The sequence below is a fragment of the Lynx canadensis genome, chromosome A2, assembly GCF_007474595.2.
Source record: "Lynx canadensis isolate LIC74 chromosome A2, mLynCan4.pri.v2, whole genome shotgun sequence".
In the NCBI taxonomy this organism is placed as follows: domain Eukaryota; kingdom Metazoa; phylum Chordata; class Mammalia; order Carnivora; family Felidae; genus Lynx; species Lynx canadensis.
The window spans coordinates 98,844,908-98,858,626 of NC_044304.2; the positions used below are offsets into that span (position 1 = coordinate 98,844,908).

Sequence of the window (13,719 nt, forward strand, 5' to 3'; positions counted from 1 at the left end):
GATTCATCACTTACATATAAAATGCAGTGCTCATCCCAACTGCCCTCCTTATGCCCATCACCCATCTAGCCGATCCCCCTACCCAACACCCCTCCAGCAACCTTCAGTTTGTTCTCTGTATTTAAGAGTCTCTTATAGTTTGCCTCCCTCTCTCTTTTTATCTTTTCTTCCTTTCTCCTATGTTCATCTGTTTTGTTTCTTAAATTCCACATATAAGTGAAATCATATGGTATTTGTCTTTCTCTGACTGACTTATTTCACTTAGCATTATACACTCTAGTTCCATCCATGTTGTTGCAAATGGCAAGACTTCATTCCTTTTCATCGCCAAGTAATATTCTATTATATACATTTACCTCATCTTCTTTATCCTTTCATCAGTCGATGGATATTTAGGCTCTTTCCATAATATGGCTATTGTTGATAGTGCTGCTATAAACATTGGAGTGCATGTGCCCCTTCAAATCAACATTTTTGTATTCTTCAGATAAATACCTAGCAGTGCAATTGATAGATTGTAGGGTAGTTTACAACCCCTATCAAAATAACACCAGCATTCTTCACGGAACTAGAACAAACAATTCTAAAATTTGTATGGAATCAGAAATATACCAAATAGCCAAAGTAATGTTGAAAAAGAAAACCAAAGCTGGAGGCAACACAATTCCAGACTTCAAGCTGTATTACAAAGCTGTAATCATCAAGACAGTATGGTACTGGCACAAAAACAGACACAAAGATCAATGGAACAGAATAGAAAACCCAGAAATGGACCCACAAACATATGGCCAACTAATCTTTGACAAAGCAGGAAAGAATATCCAATGGAAAAAAGACAGTCTCTTCAGCAAATGGTGTTGGGAAAACTGGACAGCGACATGCAGAAGAATGAACCTGGACCACTTTCTTACACCATACACAAAAATAAATTCCAAATGGATGAAAGACCTAAATGTGAGACAGGAAACCATCAAAATCCTTCAAGAGAAATCAGACAGCAACCTCTTTGACCTCAGCCAGAGCAACTTCTTACTCAACACGTCTCCGGAGGCAAGGGAACCAAAAGCAAAAATGAACTACTGGGACCTCATCAAGATAAAAAGCCTCCGCACAGCAAAGGAAACAATCAACAAAACCAAAAGGCAACTGACAGAATGGGAGAAGATATTTGCAAATGATATATCGGATAAAGGGTTAGTATCCAAAATCTATAAAGAACCTATCAAACCCAACACCCAAAAAACAAATAATCCAGTAAAGAAACAGGCAATGAACAGATACTTTTCCAAAGAAGACATCCAGATGGCTAACAGACACATGAAAAGATGCTCAACATCACTCATCATCAGGAAATACAAATCAAAACCACAATGAGATACCATCTCACACCTGTCAGAATGGATAACATTGTTGTCAGGCAACAACAAATGTTGGCGGGGATGCAGAGAAAGGGGAACCCTTTTGCACTGCCGGTAGGAATGCAAACTGGTGCAGCCACTCTGGAGAACATTATGGAGATTCCTCAAAATATGCTGCAATTCTAACAAGCTCCCAAGTAAACCAATGCTGCGGGAGAACATTATGGAGATTCCTCAAAATATGCTGCAATTCTAACAAGCTCCCAAGTAAACCAATGCTGCGGGTCCATGGACCAAAACATCTAATAGCCAAGCTCCAGGTGGACCACTCAGAGAATTTGGCTAAGCAGCCACAGAGGCTAGCCATTATGGTGAATACTAAAATGGATCACAAGCTTAAGAAAAGCACGCTACGTTTTGTTCAGGTATGTCAAATAATATCTTTGTCCCCCGGTTTTCAGTTAGGTGGAAATGTCCCACAGCCCGCAACAACATCTCTTGACATTCCTTGATAATTCGCAGTGGTTTCACATGTTACATTGCATTTGCTCATCACACACATCACAGATGGTCCCTGTTTTCCATAAGGTGACACTAAGTACCCAGAGAAGTTAGACTTGTCCAAGTTCTCACCATTAGTGGAAGAAGTGGGCATATAACCACTCCTGCCTGTCTAGCTCCTCACGAAACCAGAGCTACTGATTTAAAAATAAATAAATAAACAAAACAAAACACTCTTGCAGCCTCTTCCCATATAAGAAAGCAGTTCTGAGCTCCTCAACTGCTCAGTCTAGAACTGTGACCAGAATCAGACAATATAAAAATCACGTGTCTAACTTGGAGAAACTTCTAAACAGGCACCTGGAGCTACAAGCCTGTTCAAATCAGGCTCATGATGGAGTTCAGGACATATTGCACCACAATGTAGCATTTTGGCATATGGAAAATCTTAAGCTGAAGGAGTCTGAGAAAATAGCAAAAGGAGGAAAGTCACTCTGACCTTCTCCCCACAGCTCTCTTTCCTGAAATCAGTCATAGAATCCCCATGTGAAGGGTACCAGGGTACCCTCCCTGCACTAGGAGGAGAAAAGACATTCTTATCACCAGAGATGGGGAATTGGGGACCCAGAAAGCTGTACATCATTAAACTGTACATCATTAACCATCATTAAACTAACCCTTATCTCCTAGTTACTTCTTCACCATTTACTACTCCTAGCCCAAATGCCTCTGTCTTGTCAATTCTTCACAAATCCACTCTTTCTTTGTTTAAAAGGAATAAAAGCTTCCTACTCTGGTCCCTTCTTTGGGTCTTCATTCTCTTGTGAAGCCTCCCATCTATATGTAAAAATTCAATGAAACTTGTATACATTTCTCCCATCTGTTTCTGTCAGTTTAATTTTCAGATCCAGCCAGGGACCCTAGGAGAGTCCGGGAGAACTTTTCCCTCCCCTACACTTTACAGTTTTCTTACAAATTGTACTGCATAAGTCTGACGCAAAAGATGTTTTACCATAGAACAATAAGTGTATCTTGAAATATCTGACTCTTGTATCAAGTCAACAATTTTCATGGATAACATGTGGAAACTGTGACTACGTGTGGAAACCAAGACAAAGCTACCAGCCTAATAACAGTCATTAAACAGAGTGGTTTATTTAGGCTAAATTACTAAAAATTTCAACACTGCCAACTTTGCTATGTTGTCAGCACCTCAACTCAAAAGGAACCATCAGGGCCTATTTTCACTCATGCAACTGCACAGCAAATTTCCAAAGGAAATGGTGAGTACGAGTACTCTATCTTATAAACGTTTCTAATCAACAAACCAGACCGCCACGCTACAAATAAACCACTGGGAATAATTCTGAGGTAACAGACCAGAGCCACCATAAATTGGGGCGATTTAACCCAACAAGAAGGTCTGGTTAAACAGGCCATGAAAATAGTGCTTGCTCAGTTGCTGTTAAATACATTTGCTAAGGGAATTATATCACTGCAGCAAGGGCACATCCTCCTTACTCCCCAGCAAAACCAGCACACGTCTGCAGATTCACACATTCCTCTGTTCCAAGACTCACTCAAAGGCATCCAAGGCATCATGACAGGAAGGATGGGTGCTTATGAAGCAGCAAATGCTGGGCAAGGAGAGTAGGAAGAAACCATGCTCAGTAGGCCTAATCCTCACAGATAGTGGAAAACTCAGGGAGGAATGATTCCATCTGAGAACTCAACAAAAGCAGAGGCTGGACACAGGACAACAGGTCAAAGAAGCAGAAGGAGTCAGAGCCCCTCCACCAATCTTATGAAGGACTCAATATTCAAAAAGACCTGCTCCCTGACTTTCTTACACCATAGCTTGGCTTTGAACCCTTCCCACCCACCCCAGTTCTCTATTTGCTGACCAACATTGGTGAAGGCATGTGGCCTGTGTGCAAAAAGCAAAAGGGTTTATCAGGGGACTTAGTCCAATTACACATTTTTCTGGGACTCCATTTCTTTACCTAGCAAGAGGGGACAGGACTGGTAGGGAGGAGAGAGGACCACTGTGTTATTTAAACCCATTCCTCACCAGCTCCATCAATTTAAGAAACTCTAAATCCAAACCTCAGCAGAACCACAGAAACTTACCATCATCGTGGTAGCATAAAAACAATTCAAACTTCTTTTTTCCTTCCTGTCTAGCACAAAAACTGCTCTGCTTTATTATGATGTTGTGATATCACTAAATACCTAGTGGTTTTACCATAAGGGAAAGAAACTTCCCATTTAAAGAAGATCTGTGATAAGCCCAAATCTCATTTCATCCTCATTAACAAACGTTTGAATAGGGCATTGTTATAGGATGAGAAATGAGAAAAGCATGGAGCTTAAAAATACAGTCCAAGTCCTTAGTAGTAAACAGTGGATTAAGATTTTTACAAAGGCATATGACAGCATGGATAGTTGCCCAACTCTGTGAATATATGAAAACTACTGAATTGTACACTTTAAATGAGTGAATTGTATGGTACATGAATTCTCAATAAAGCTATTTTTAAAAAAAGGTATATGACAATTCTTGGCCTCAGCAATGTGGTTTGAAAGCCATAGCAAATCAGGGTGCCTGGGTGGCTTAGTCAGTGAAGCATCCAATTTCGGCTTAGGACACGGCCTGGTTCGTGGGTTCAAGCCCCACGTGGGGCTCTGTGCTGACAGCTCAGAGCCTGGAGCCTGCTTCGGATTCTGTGGCTCCCTCTCTCTCTGCCCCTCCCCCGTGCTCACTCGCTCTCTCTCTCAAAAATAATTTTTTTTTTTTTAAAGAAAGCCAGGGGCGCCTGGGTGGCTCAGTCATTTAAACATCGGACTTTGGCTCAGGTCATGATCTCATAGCTGGTGAGTTCAAGCCCTGCATCGGGCTCTGTGCTGACAGCTCAGACACTGAAGCCTGCTTTGGATTCTGTGTCTTCCTCTCACTCTACCCCTCCCCTACTCAAGCTCTGCCTCCTTCTCTCTCTCTCTCTCTCAAAAATAAACATTAAAAAAAATTTTTTTTTTAAAGAAAGCTATAGCAAATCAACACTGCAATGAAACATACACTGAGTGTCACAGTGTGCTACAAACTACTGGACTAGGAAGACCAGGAAATACATACGTCCATAACTGATAACATGTGAATTTTCACATGCACCTTTGCAAACAGAACTCTTTTTAAGGCCAGGGAGAGGTGGAGACAGGTTAAGAGCAAAGACACTGAAAAAATACTGGCAAGGTTCAAATCCAGGCTGTATCACTTACTTACTATATAACTTTAAGGAAATTACTTAACCTTTCTGGACCTCAGTTTTCTCACCTATTAAAATAAGGACAAAAATAGCACCCTTCTTGCTATTATGAAAAGTAATAGAGTTATTATTTGTAAAGCACTTGGGAAAGTTCCTGGCACATAGCAGACACTGTGTAAGTGGTTCTTACATAAAAATCTGGCTTACTCTGAAGCACCTAATTTCCCTCCTAAGCCATCTCCCCTCTCTCATGCGCTCTACTCTCTACCCAAACTACCACGCAGGCAGACCCTAGGGAGCACAGGGTAAGAGCAGACTCTGGAGCCAGACTGGCTGGACCTGAACTCCAGCTCCTTCACTTCCTAATTATCTGCTCTTCAGCCACTTACATCAACTCTTGGTGTCCAGAGTCATCATCTGTAAATCATGGATGATAGCATGTAACTCACAGGACTGCTACAGGATATAGGTAAGTTACTAACAAGAAGCATTAGACCAAATCTCTTATCTAGTAAGTACTCAGGGAGGGTTTGCTGCTCTTTTATGGATTTTATTACCTGCTATCCTATCCCCTACAAGTAGCAAGTGTTGTCACTTCGGCCTTACACTTGTGGTTTCTTATCACTGGAACGGGTCTTCGCTCTTTCCCCAGCCATTCTTGCTGAAATACCACCACTTTTGAGAGGTTTCCTCCTTCCACCCCCACAGAATCCATCTCCTTCCCCAGTGCTTCCATAGCCCCTTTTGTGGCACTAACCACTACTTAGGGCACTTCCATGACAGGATTCAGCCTATAGTATAGTTGTGGTTTTCTAGAAGGCCCAAAAGGAGACCAATTCATTTTCACATCCTCAGTTTAGTCCCATTTGGAACATTAGAAAGAACATGATACACAACTCTGAAGCAGTCAGTGATCAGTGATCATAGCAACAACTCCTCCAAGAATGCAGTATCAATCCTAAGTGTTCTAGTCCTACAGACCAAATTTTCATTATTAATGCTTCAATTTGTTCCAAATTTCCTTTAGTTCTAGGCCAAATTATTGGTCCATGTCCAGTTTTATATCTGAACATCTCTCATGCCTGAACTCAAGTAAGCATTCTCTAACTTTTAAGTTTCATCTAGTTTCATTTCATCATTATTAATGTACAAATTCAACCAATGACCAAGAGGGAATGTTCGCTACAACCAAATGGGGGCAAAGGGGAAGGGGAGGTTTCCCCTTATTACTACTTTTTAAAAATGCATTTTTTGTGAAGTTGCATGAAATATCATTTAAAAAACTCATTCACATTTTAATACATGCAGGGCAGTGCTTGGAAGGTTTTAAAAGAAATACTGAAAACGACACAAATAGTACAGGCAGACCACTTACCATTTAGCATATAGGAAGGGAACCTTAAGAAAGTAGGCAGCAAGAGAATGGAAGTTTTTTGAGTCTGTCTCAAAATAATAAGAGTTTTAGATCAATGTTACCTCATGAAAAAACAAATATCTTTTGCATCATTATGCAGAAGTCTTCATGCAGAAATCAAAATAAAAGCAGACCAAAGATTAGATTCTTGGCCTCTTGGCCTTCCTATGCGAACTATTTAAAGGAAGAGGGACATGAATAATTAGTTACACTTGGAGGGGGAAAAAAAAGAACAAGGAAACTCAGAATAAATGATCAAGAGATCAAGAAACTGCTAGGTGTGGTTAAGTTCATCCAGAAAATATCAGACCTGCTTAATTAAATATTCAAACAATTCTCCACAGTGAGTGCTGAAATTCACCTACAATTGTTGAGTTTCAGATTCTTGGCCCAACCTCTGGGACATTCCATCGGAGTGGGCTCTCTCCTAGGCAGGCTCTTCAAGTTTTAAGAGGGGATGTCAATCCTGCTTGTAAATGAGACTGTTAAACCCATGGCTCTGTGTTCAACGCAGCAACATGGACTAACTGCACGCCAGGAAAAGGCTAACAGCGCAGCCTTTAACTCAGTCCACCCAGCACTGACCCGCAACTGACAGAATCACCTCACAAGGATAGTGCCCAAAGGCCACTAAGTAAGAGGCATTCTTAGACTAAAGTAGACCAGCACAGCTCGTTTTGGGAACTTTTAAGACTACATTTACTGCACTGCCCTGGAGCTACAAGGAGGGACATTATTAAAAATGGCCTTATGGAACCCACAGACATATATTTGTGGTCATGAGCTAGTTCTGAATGCAGTTTGCTCACAGCACATAAAAGGACATGGGGAGAAACTGCCCTCAGTACAAGGAGACTTCTCTCCCAAGTAACAACTGACTGACCTTGCTGATCATTTCCTCTTTACTCTGGCTGCTAGAAAATGCAGTCACCTCTAGCAAGTACCTCCTTATTTTCCACTAATTTTAGTCATGGCTGCATCTTCCTTTCCCTTTATCCTGTCTTTTCTCATCTACTCTGACTTGATTTTGATATCTTTTTGGATTGTAAATATATGTATATATAATATGAGCCATCAGAAATCCTGAAAAGAGGCAAGGCTAAATGAATAAATAAACACACAAGTTCCCAAAGAGTAAAAATGAAATGTTTCACCTTCCCCCTCACTACTTGGTTACAATTCAACTGCACTTATTGATATGATGTGACAGCTTAATATACAACCAAAAAGTTAAATCTGCTTCCATGTCACTTATTTTACTTCATACTAGTTCATGATCCTTTTCTTATACTCAAATTACATGTACATTCATCAGTTTAGACTCCTCAATTATTTTATCTCCAAATTAAGTATAATTATTTAGTTCACATGCAGATATAAATAATAATAAGAGCATGGGAATCTATTTTCACGTGTCTCCTGGAAGAAGTCACTTGGAAGGAATGAATTCATATCAGGCCTTGAAATCTTGACTGGATACAAATTTAATGCAAAGAAAAGGTCAAGAGCCATTGAGTTTGAAAGGGTTAATGTAGTTACCAAAAATAAATACCAGTGATCCTCAAAGAATCTACCTAAAAATAGTTATATATACCAATATGTTCACACACACACACACAAATACACTCATGCACACACCCAAGAACACACTCCTGAGGATGGAACTCAAGAGTCATTACAGAAAAGAAAAAGGCCACTTAGGCCACATAGTCTAGGAACATGAAGAAGCCTGCAGATTTGGAGAGTCTGGAGAAACTTAAGTCATAGAACAGCATTTAAATATATTTGTCTGCTTACAATTTCCATTGCAAATGTGATTAGTTTGCTTGAATAAATAGGAGTATGATGTGTTGGCCATGTTTTCCTCTTGAGGGTTATCACAGAGTTTTGATTAAGGACAAATGTTTGAAATGTTGGGTATATTTAAGTTCATTGCACTTAAAATGAACTAAGAAGTTGTATAGGCTTGATTAAAGGGCTGCCTTCGTGAACTTAAAATTAAAAGCAATAAATTCCAATGATTCAAGTGATTGGGACTAAGTATGGTATTCTGCCAGAAAAGTTGAAATGGAGTCCAAAGAGACTGAAATGGTGTCCAGGTTTCAAAAAATGGTGAAAAGAGGAAAGGTCAAGCTGTCGGAGCTGCCTTTCCTCCGGGTTAGTGAATGATTCACATTACGCAGAATTCCTTTTAAGTAAAACTTCACAAGAGTTACAGGCTCCCAGGACAATCTGTTTTGTCATTTCTAAAAAGAAGCCTCTCAAATGCTCAGAGGCCGGTACGTAAGTGTTGTCAGATGGGGAGAGGGGGCTGGAAGATGAGAAGGGGGGTCGGGGCGGGGACCCTCTCCATTTTTACCCACACGCGTGCAGGCCAAATATTCCGAACAGTCTCTAAAACGGAAGTCAAGGTGACTTCCCCACCCTCGGGAGGGCGGAGCCTTTGAAACCTAATAGGATCTGGCTTCAGCCCGGGCGGTGCCGCCGGGAAAAAGCCCGAGTCAATAACAACCGGGGTCACAAGCAGGTGTGCTCTGAGGTGGCCGAGGGGACCTGATGACCCCGGGCCCTCCTTCGCCCCGGGCGCACCTGGCTTCTCTAAGCCGACCTTGGCTCAGCCCGCCGAGCGCCAGCCCGGCACCGACTTCCCTCCCGGGCCAAGTGGGAGGGTTCAGCCGACAAAGTTTCTACTGCAAGGTCGGGCCTCCGTCCCCGCATGGGCCACATGTGCTGCCCGGGAGAATCGGTCACCTCCCTCCTCCGCTGCTGCAAGGTGGAACAGCTGCCCCGGGCCCCTCTCTATTTGCTTTCCCCGTTGCACCAAGGCGGCACGTGAACGCCCGAGCCCTCGGGCCCCGGCCGGCCGGCACGCTCCCCGGGGCAACGGGCCTACGCTTACCTTGGCGGCCGCCATGCTTCGTCCCGGGTGCGGGTCCGGGCGCCTGCAGGACCCTCTCGGCGGCTGGATCTCACTGTGGGTCCCGGCGGCTCACTTCCCGTCCGGCGGCAGCAAGGATGGCGATACAGCCCGGCAGCGTGCGCGCCCGGCCTTCCTCCCCACGCCCTCCCGCCGGCGCGGGTCAGACGGGCGCCGCCAGCCCATTGGCTGCGCCCGGCCCAAGCCGCCCGGGCGCGCGTGATCCTACGGCCTCTGCCCTGAGGCCGGGGCGGGCTCGGGTCCGGGGGCGGTGGACCGGCCGCGCGCACGTGACCCCGGCTGCGCTGTCCAGCGGCGAGGGCCGTGGGGCAGTGGTGGGGTGCGATCCGCCCTCCTAGGGGTAGTTGGCCTTGCGAGGGAAGCTGCCGGATTCCGCCATACCAGGGGCTATTCCAGGGCCCTTGAGACCCGCAAGGAGGGGCACGCACCCGGGTGGGAAGTCCCCTTGGGTCACTGTTCAGCCAGATTTCCTCGTAGGTTCCCTTTTGAAGGGACTCCACTCTGTATTATGCTATAATGCATCCAAAAGCACTGGCCAGTCAGTGGGAAGATAGGAAAGTAGTATCACTAGCAAATCTACTTTTAGGCCAAATCTGTAAACTCTTAAGTACCAAATGGGTATGTATAATGCAGAACATATATTTGTGAGGCTATTTGATTTCAGCGCTGCCTATTAGGATCATAGAGGTCAAAAGATGCCCCGCCCCCGACCAGATAGGCCCTGCTAAAATAGGTCAAAATTATAATGGAAAAATTAAATGTATAACCTCCAGAGATCTTAGCTTTCTTCATCAAAATTCCGTTCATTTATCTCTGCCATCAAAATTTATAATTAAGGCAATGGTGGTCAGGGAAAAGTGCTTTAAATATTTTGTTAATTACAGATATAACCTTTCAACAAAAGTGTTTATTACATAATTACGTTAATTAATCAACACTGATTGAGGGGCTACAGTGTGCTAGGTGCTGGAAACACCTAAATGACTTGAGATGGACTCAGCCCTTAAAGAGTTCAAGGGCTAGTGAGGAGGCAGACACATAGATAGTTAACTTCTATGTAAATAACCTGTTAAGGCAACAACCTGTTCCCAGGACACTGTAGGGACATTGAGGACTCTGGAAGTCCCTTAGGGGAGATGGTGCCTAAGCTGAATGTAGGAAAGTGGCTGTGTCTTGGGCCAACGAAGTGGAAGGCAAAGATTTCCCAGCCAGAGAAAATAAGGAGAGGCAGGAGGCCCAGAAATTGCTGGAGAACCACAGCAAGTTATGAAAGTCGTTGATCATGAAAGGTGACATGAGCTGTGGAACTGGTGGATGAAGAGTCTGGATGGACAGCTAGGGACCATGTCATGAGGGTGTTGGGTGCCATGCTGAAGGGTAGGCATCTTGACCAAAAGGCTTTTAGACAGGAAGAAGCATGGGAAGGTTTACAATATAGATGGATCACTCTGCTTGCAGTGTGGAAGATGAGGCAAGACTGAACTATTGGGACATTCTGACAGGACAGGCTGAGGGCCTGAAACCAGAGATGGGATAGGGCTAAAAGAATACAGAGGAGATAAAATTAGTCACCGGTGCTGAATAATTATATGTGGGGGTAAGAGAAAGAAAGGGAGTCACCCTGCCTTGCACATACATCCCTGGTATGGATGTTGGAAAGACACCACAGATCAGTAATAGAAGATCAGGGGGCGCCTGGGTGGCGCAGTCGGTTGAGCGTCCGACTTCAGCCAGGTCACGATCTCGCGGTCCGGGAGTTCGAGCCCCGCGTCAGGCTCTGGGCTGATGGCTCAGAGCCTGGAGCCTGTTTCCGATTCTGTGTCTCCCTCTCTCTCTGCCCCTCCCCCGTTCATGCTCTGTCTCTCTCTGTCCCAAAAATAAATAAACGTTGAAAAAAAATTAAAAAAAAAAAGATCAGTTATACAAGTGTGTGTCTGTAAGAGGATGTACAATATACAAATTATGTTGTAAAAGCCAGAAAAAGAAGCATTTTAAAAGGAGCAATTGATTAACATACCCTTAAGAGATCTAACAAAGCCCCCCAAAACTTGAACATGTTCATAGGTGGAGGAGAAAAACCACGCAAAGAGTGAAAGAATAAAGACAAAAGCAAAAACAAGAGATTTGACAGAGAAAAGAATGGCAGGGGATGAACCTAAAGCTCATGTGGAGAGGTGGCTCCAGCTGCTGTAAAAAAATTTAAAAGTTACAGAGAAAACGCAACCTCACATAACAAAGCACATCGTTCAGTGCACGTTTGTTTTTAAGGGCATCACTGAAGCTCTCCTCTTATAATGTAGATGAACTTTAAAAAATTTACGTGTGGTTTAAATCTGTCTTAACCAATATCAAGCGTATGGTTCAGTCATGTTAAGCACACTCACATTGTTGTGCAGTCAATCTCCAGAACTCTTTCCATCTTGCAAAACTAAAACTTTTTGCTTTATATTAAACAACCACTCCCAGGCCCCCTCCCCCACAGCCCCCGGCAACCACCATTCTGTCTCTATAAATTTGACTACTCTAGGTTCCTCATAAAAGTGGAATCACACAGTATTTGTCTTTTTGTGACCGGCTTATTTCAATGAGCATAATGTCTGCAAGTTTTCATCCATCTGGCAGCATGGGCCAGAGTTTTAAGACTTTCTAAGACTGAGTAATAGTTCCTTAACTTTTAAAGAAAAAGAAAAAGAAAAAGAAAAAGAATCAAGAATCTGTTTGATTTTCTCTAGAAGTCTCGAAGAATTTAAGAAATCATAGTAATGACCAAAAAAAATCACTTATAATCCTACCCCCAGAGTTAGCCACTGGTAACATTTTACTATATTTTCTTCAAGTCTTGATATCTCTATGTGTTTATGCAGAGAGAAAGAGAGAGATCTATTTTTTTTAATTTTATTAAATTTTTTATTTTAATTCCAGTATGTTAACATATAGCATTATATTAGTTTCAGGTGTACAATATAGTGATTCAACAAATCTATACATTACTCAGTGCTCATCATGGTAAGTTTTCAGAGAGAGTTGCATTTTTAAATTTAAATAGAAGGAATCATACTCTGTGTATAAGTTTCCTATGGCTGCTCTAACAAAGCCACCACATACTTGTATTCTCTTACAATTACATAAATGTATTCTCTTACAATTCTGGAGGCCAGAATTTCAAAATGAGCTGTAAGGGGCTAAAATCAATGTGTCAGTAGGGCTGTGCTCTCTCCAGAAGATTTAGGGCAGAATCTGTTTTTTACCTTTTCCAGGGGCTCACAACCCCTTTCCTGATCTTCAGAGCTAACATATATAGTATCTTCTGTCTCTGACTCTGCTTCCCTCACATGGTGTCTTCTGTCTGAGATCTCTGCTTCCCCCTTATAAGGACACTTACTGTGACATTTAGAGCCAACCTAGATATCCAGAATAATCTCTCCATCTTTAGATCTTTAATCATATCTGCAAAGTCTCCACCATATAAGATAACATTCATAGGCTCTAGAGTTTAGGATGTGGACATCTTTTTGGGGGTGGGGAGCCATTAGTCCACCTACCAAGCCTACCACACTGTGGGTGCAGGTATATCCACATATGGAACAAAGTGTACTTCAACTGAGTCAGACTCAGTTATTAAGCTTCTTCCTTCATTCTGGAATTATCCAAAATATGAAATTTTAAAGAAGTTTAACCGTCACAAGCCCTGAAATGGGAAAGATGCTCCTTGATTTCCACATAACCTTTAAACATTAGCATGATGTGAAACATTATCCAGGAAGATAAAGTCGCCTGGGCACCTGCCACTTTGCCTCCTACCACTCATCATGTCCTGACAGGCTGAGGAGCACTCTGGTAAGCGACATGTCTCATACTCACCCCTTCTTTCTGCCCCCAGACTATCCTCTTTCCTACAATTTAAAAGTAGCTGACACTAAATTTTGACCAAAAATTATGGGTTGGAAGTTCAGTTGTGTCCCCCCAAAGTCCAAATCCCTCTTACCTCAGAATGTGCCTCATTTGGAAATTGAAGATGTAATCAGTTAAGATGAGGTCATACCAGAGTAGGGTGGGCCTTTAATCCACTATGACTGGTGTTCTTATAAGAAGCCACAGAGGGGCGCCTGGGTGGCTCAGTCGGTTAAGCGACCGACTTCAGCTCAGGTCATGATCTCGCGGTCCGTCAGTTCGAGCCCCGCGTCGGGCTCTGTGCTGACCGCTCAGAGCCTGGAGCCTGTTTCGGATTCTGTGTCTCCCTCTCTC

The 13,719-nt window shown here is 43.0% G+C and overlaps 1 protein-coding gene across 6 annotated transcripts in view; it reads right to left on the reverse strand.

Annotated features, from left to right (window-relative positions):
• The window catches only part of SLC25A13 (solute carrier family 25 member 13), a 186,499-nt gene extending 176,888 nt beyond the window's left edge, over positions 1–9,611 (reverse strand). For 3 of the 6 annotated variants that reach the window (XM_032592410.1, XM_030307997.1, XM_032592409.1), the window contains exon 1: positions 9,436–9,590. Coding sequence is in view for 2 of the 6 variants with exons in the window: in XM_030307993.2 (XP_030163853.1) it covers positions 9,436–9,450 (15 nt within the window). In the remaining 4 variants the exon portion in view is untranslated. Of the gene's footprint in view, positions 1–9,435 lie in introns of all 6 variants that reach the window. The other 3 variants (XM_030307992.1, XM_030307995.1, XM_030307993.2) reach the window with 2 other exon arrangements.
• Positions 9,612–13,719: the final 4,108 nt, after the last annotated feature.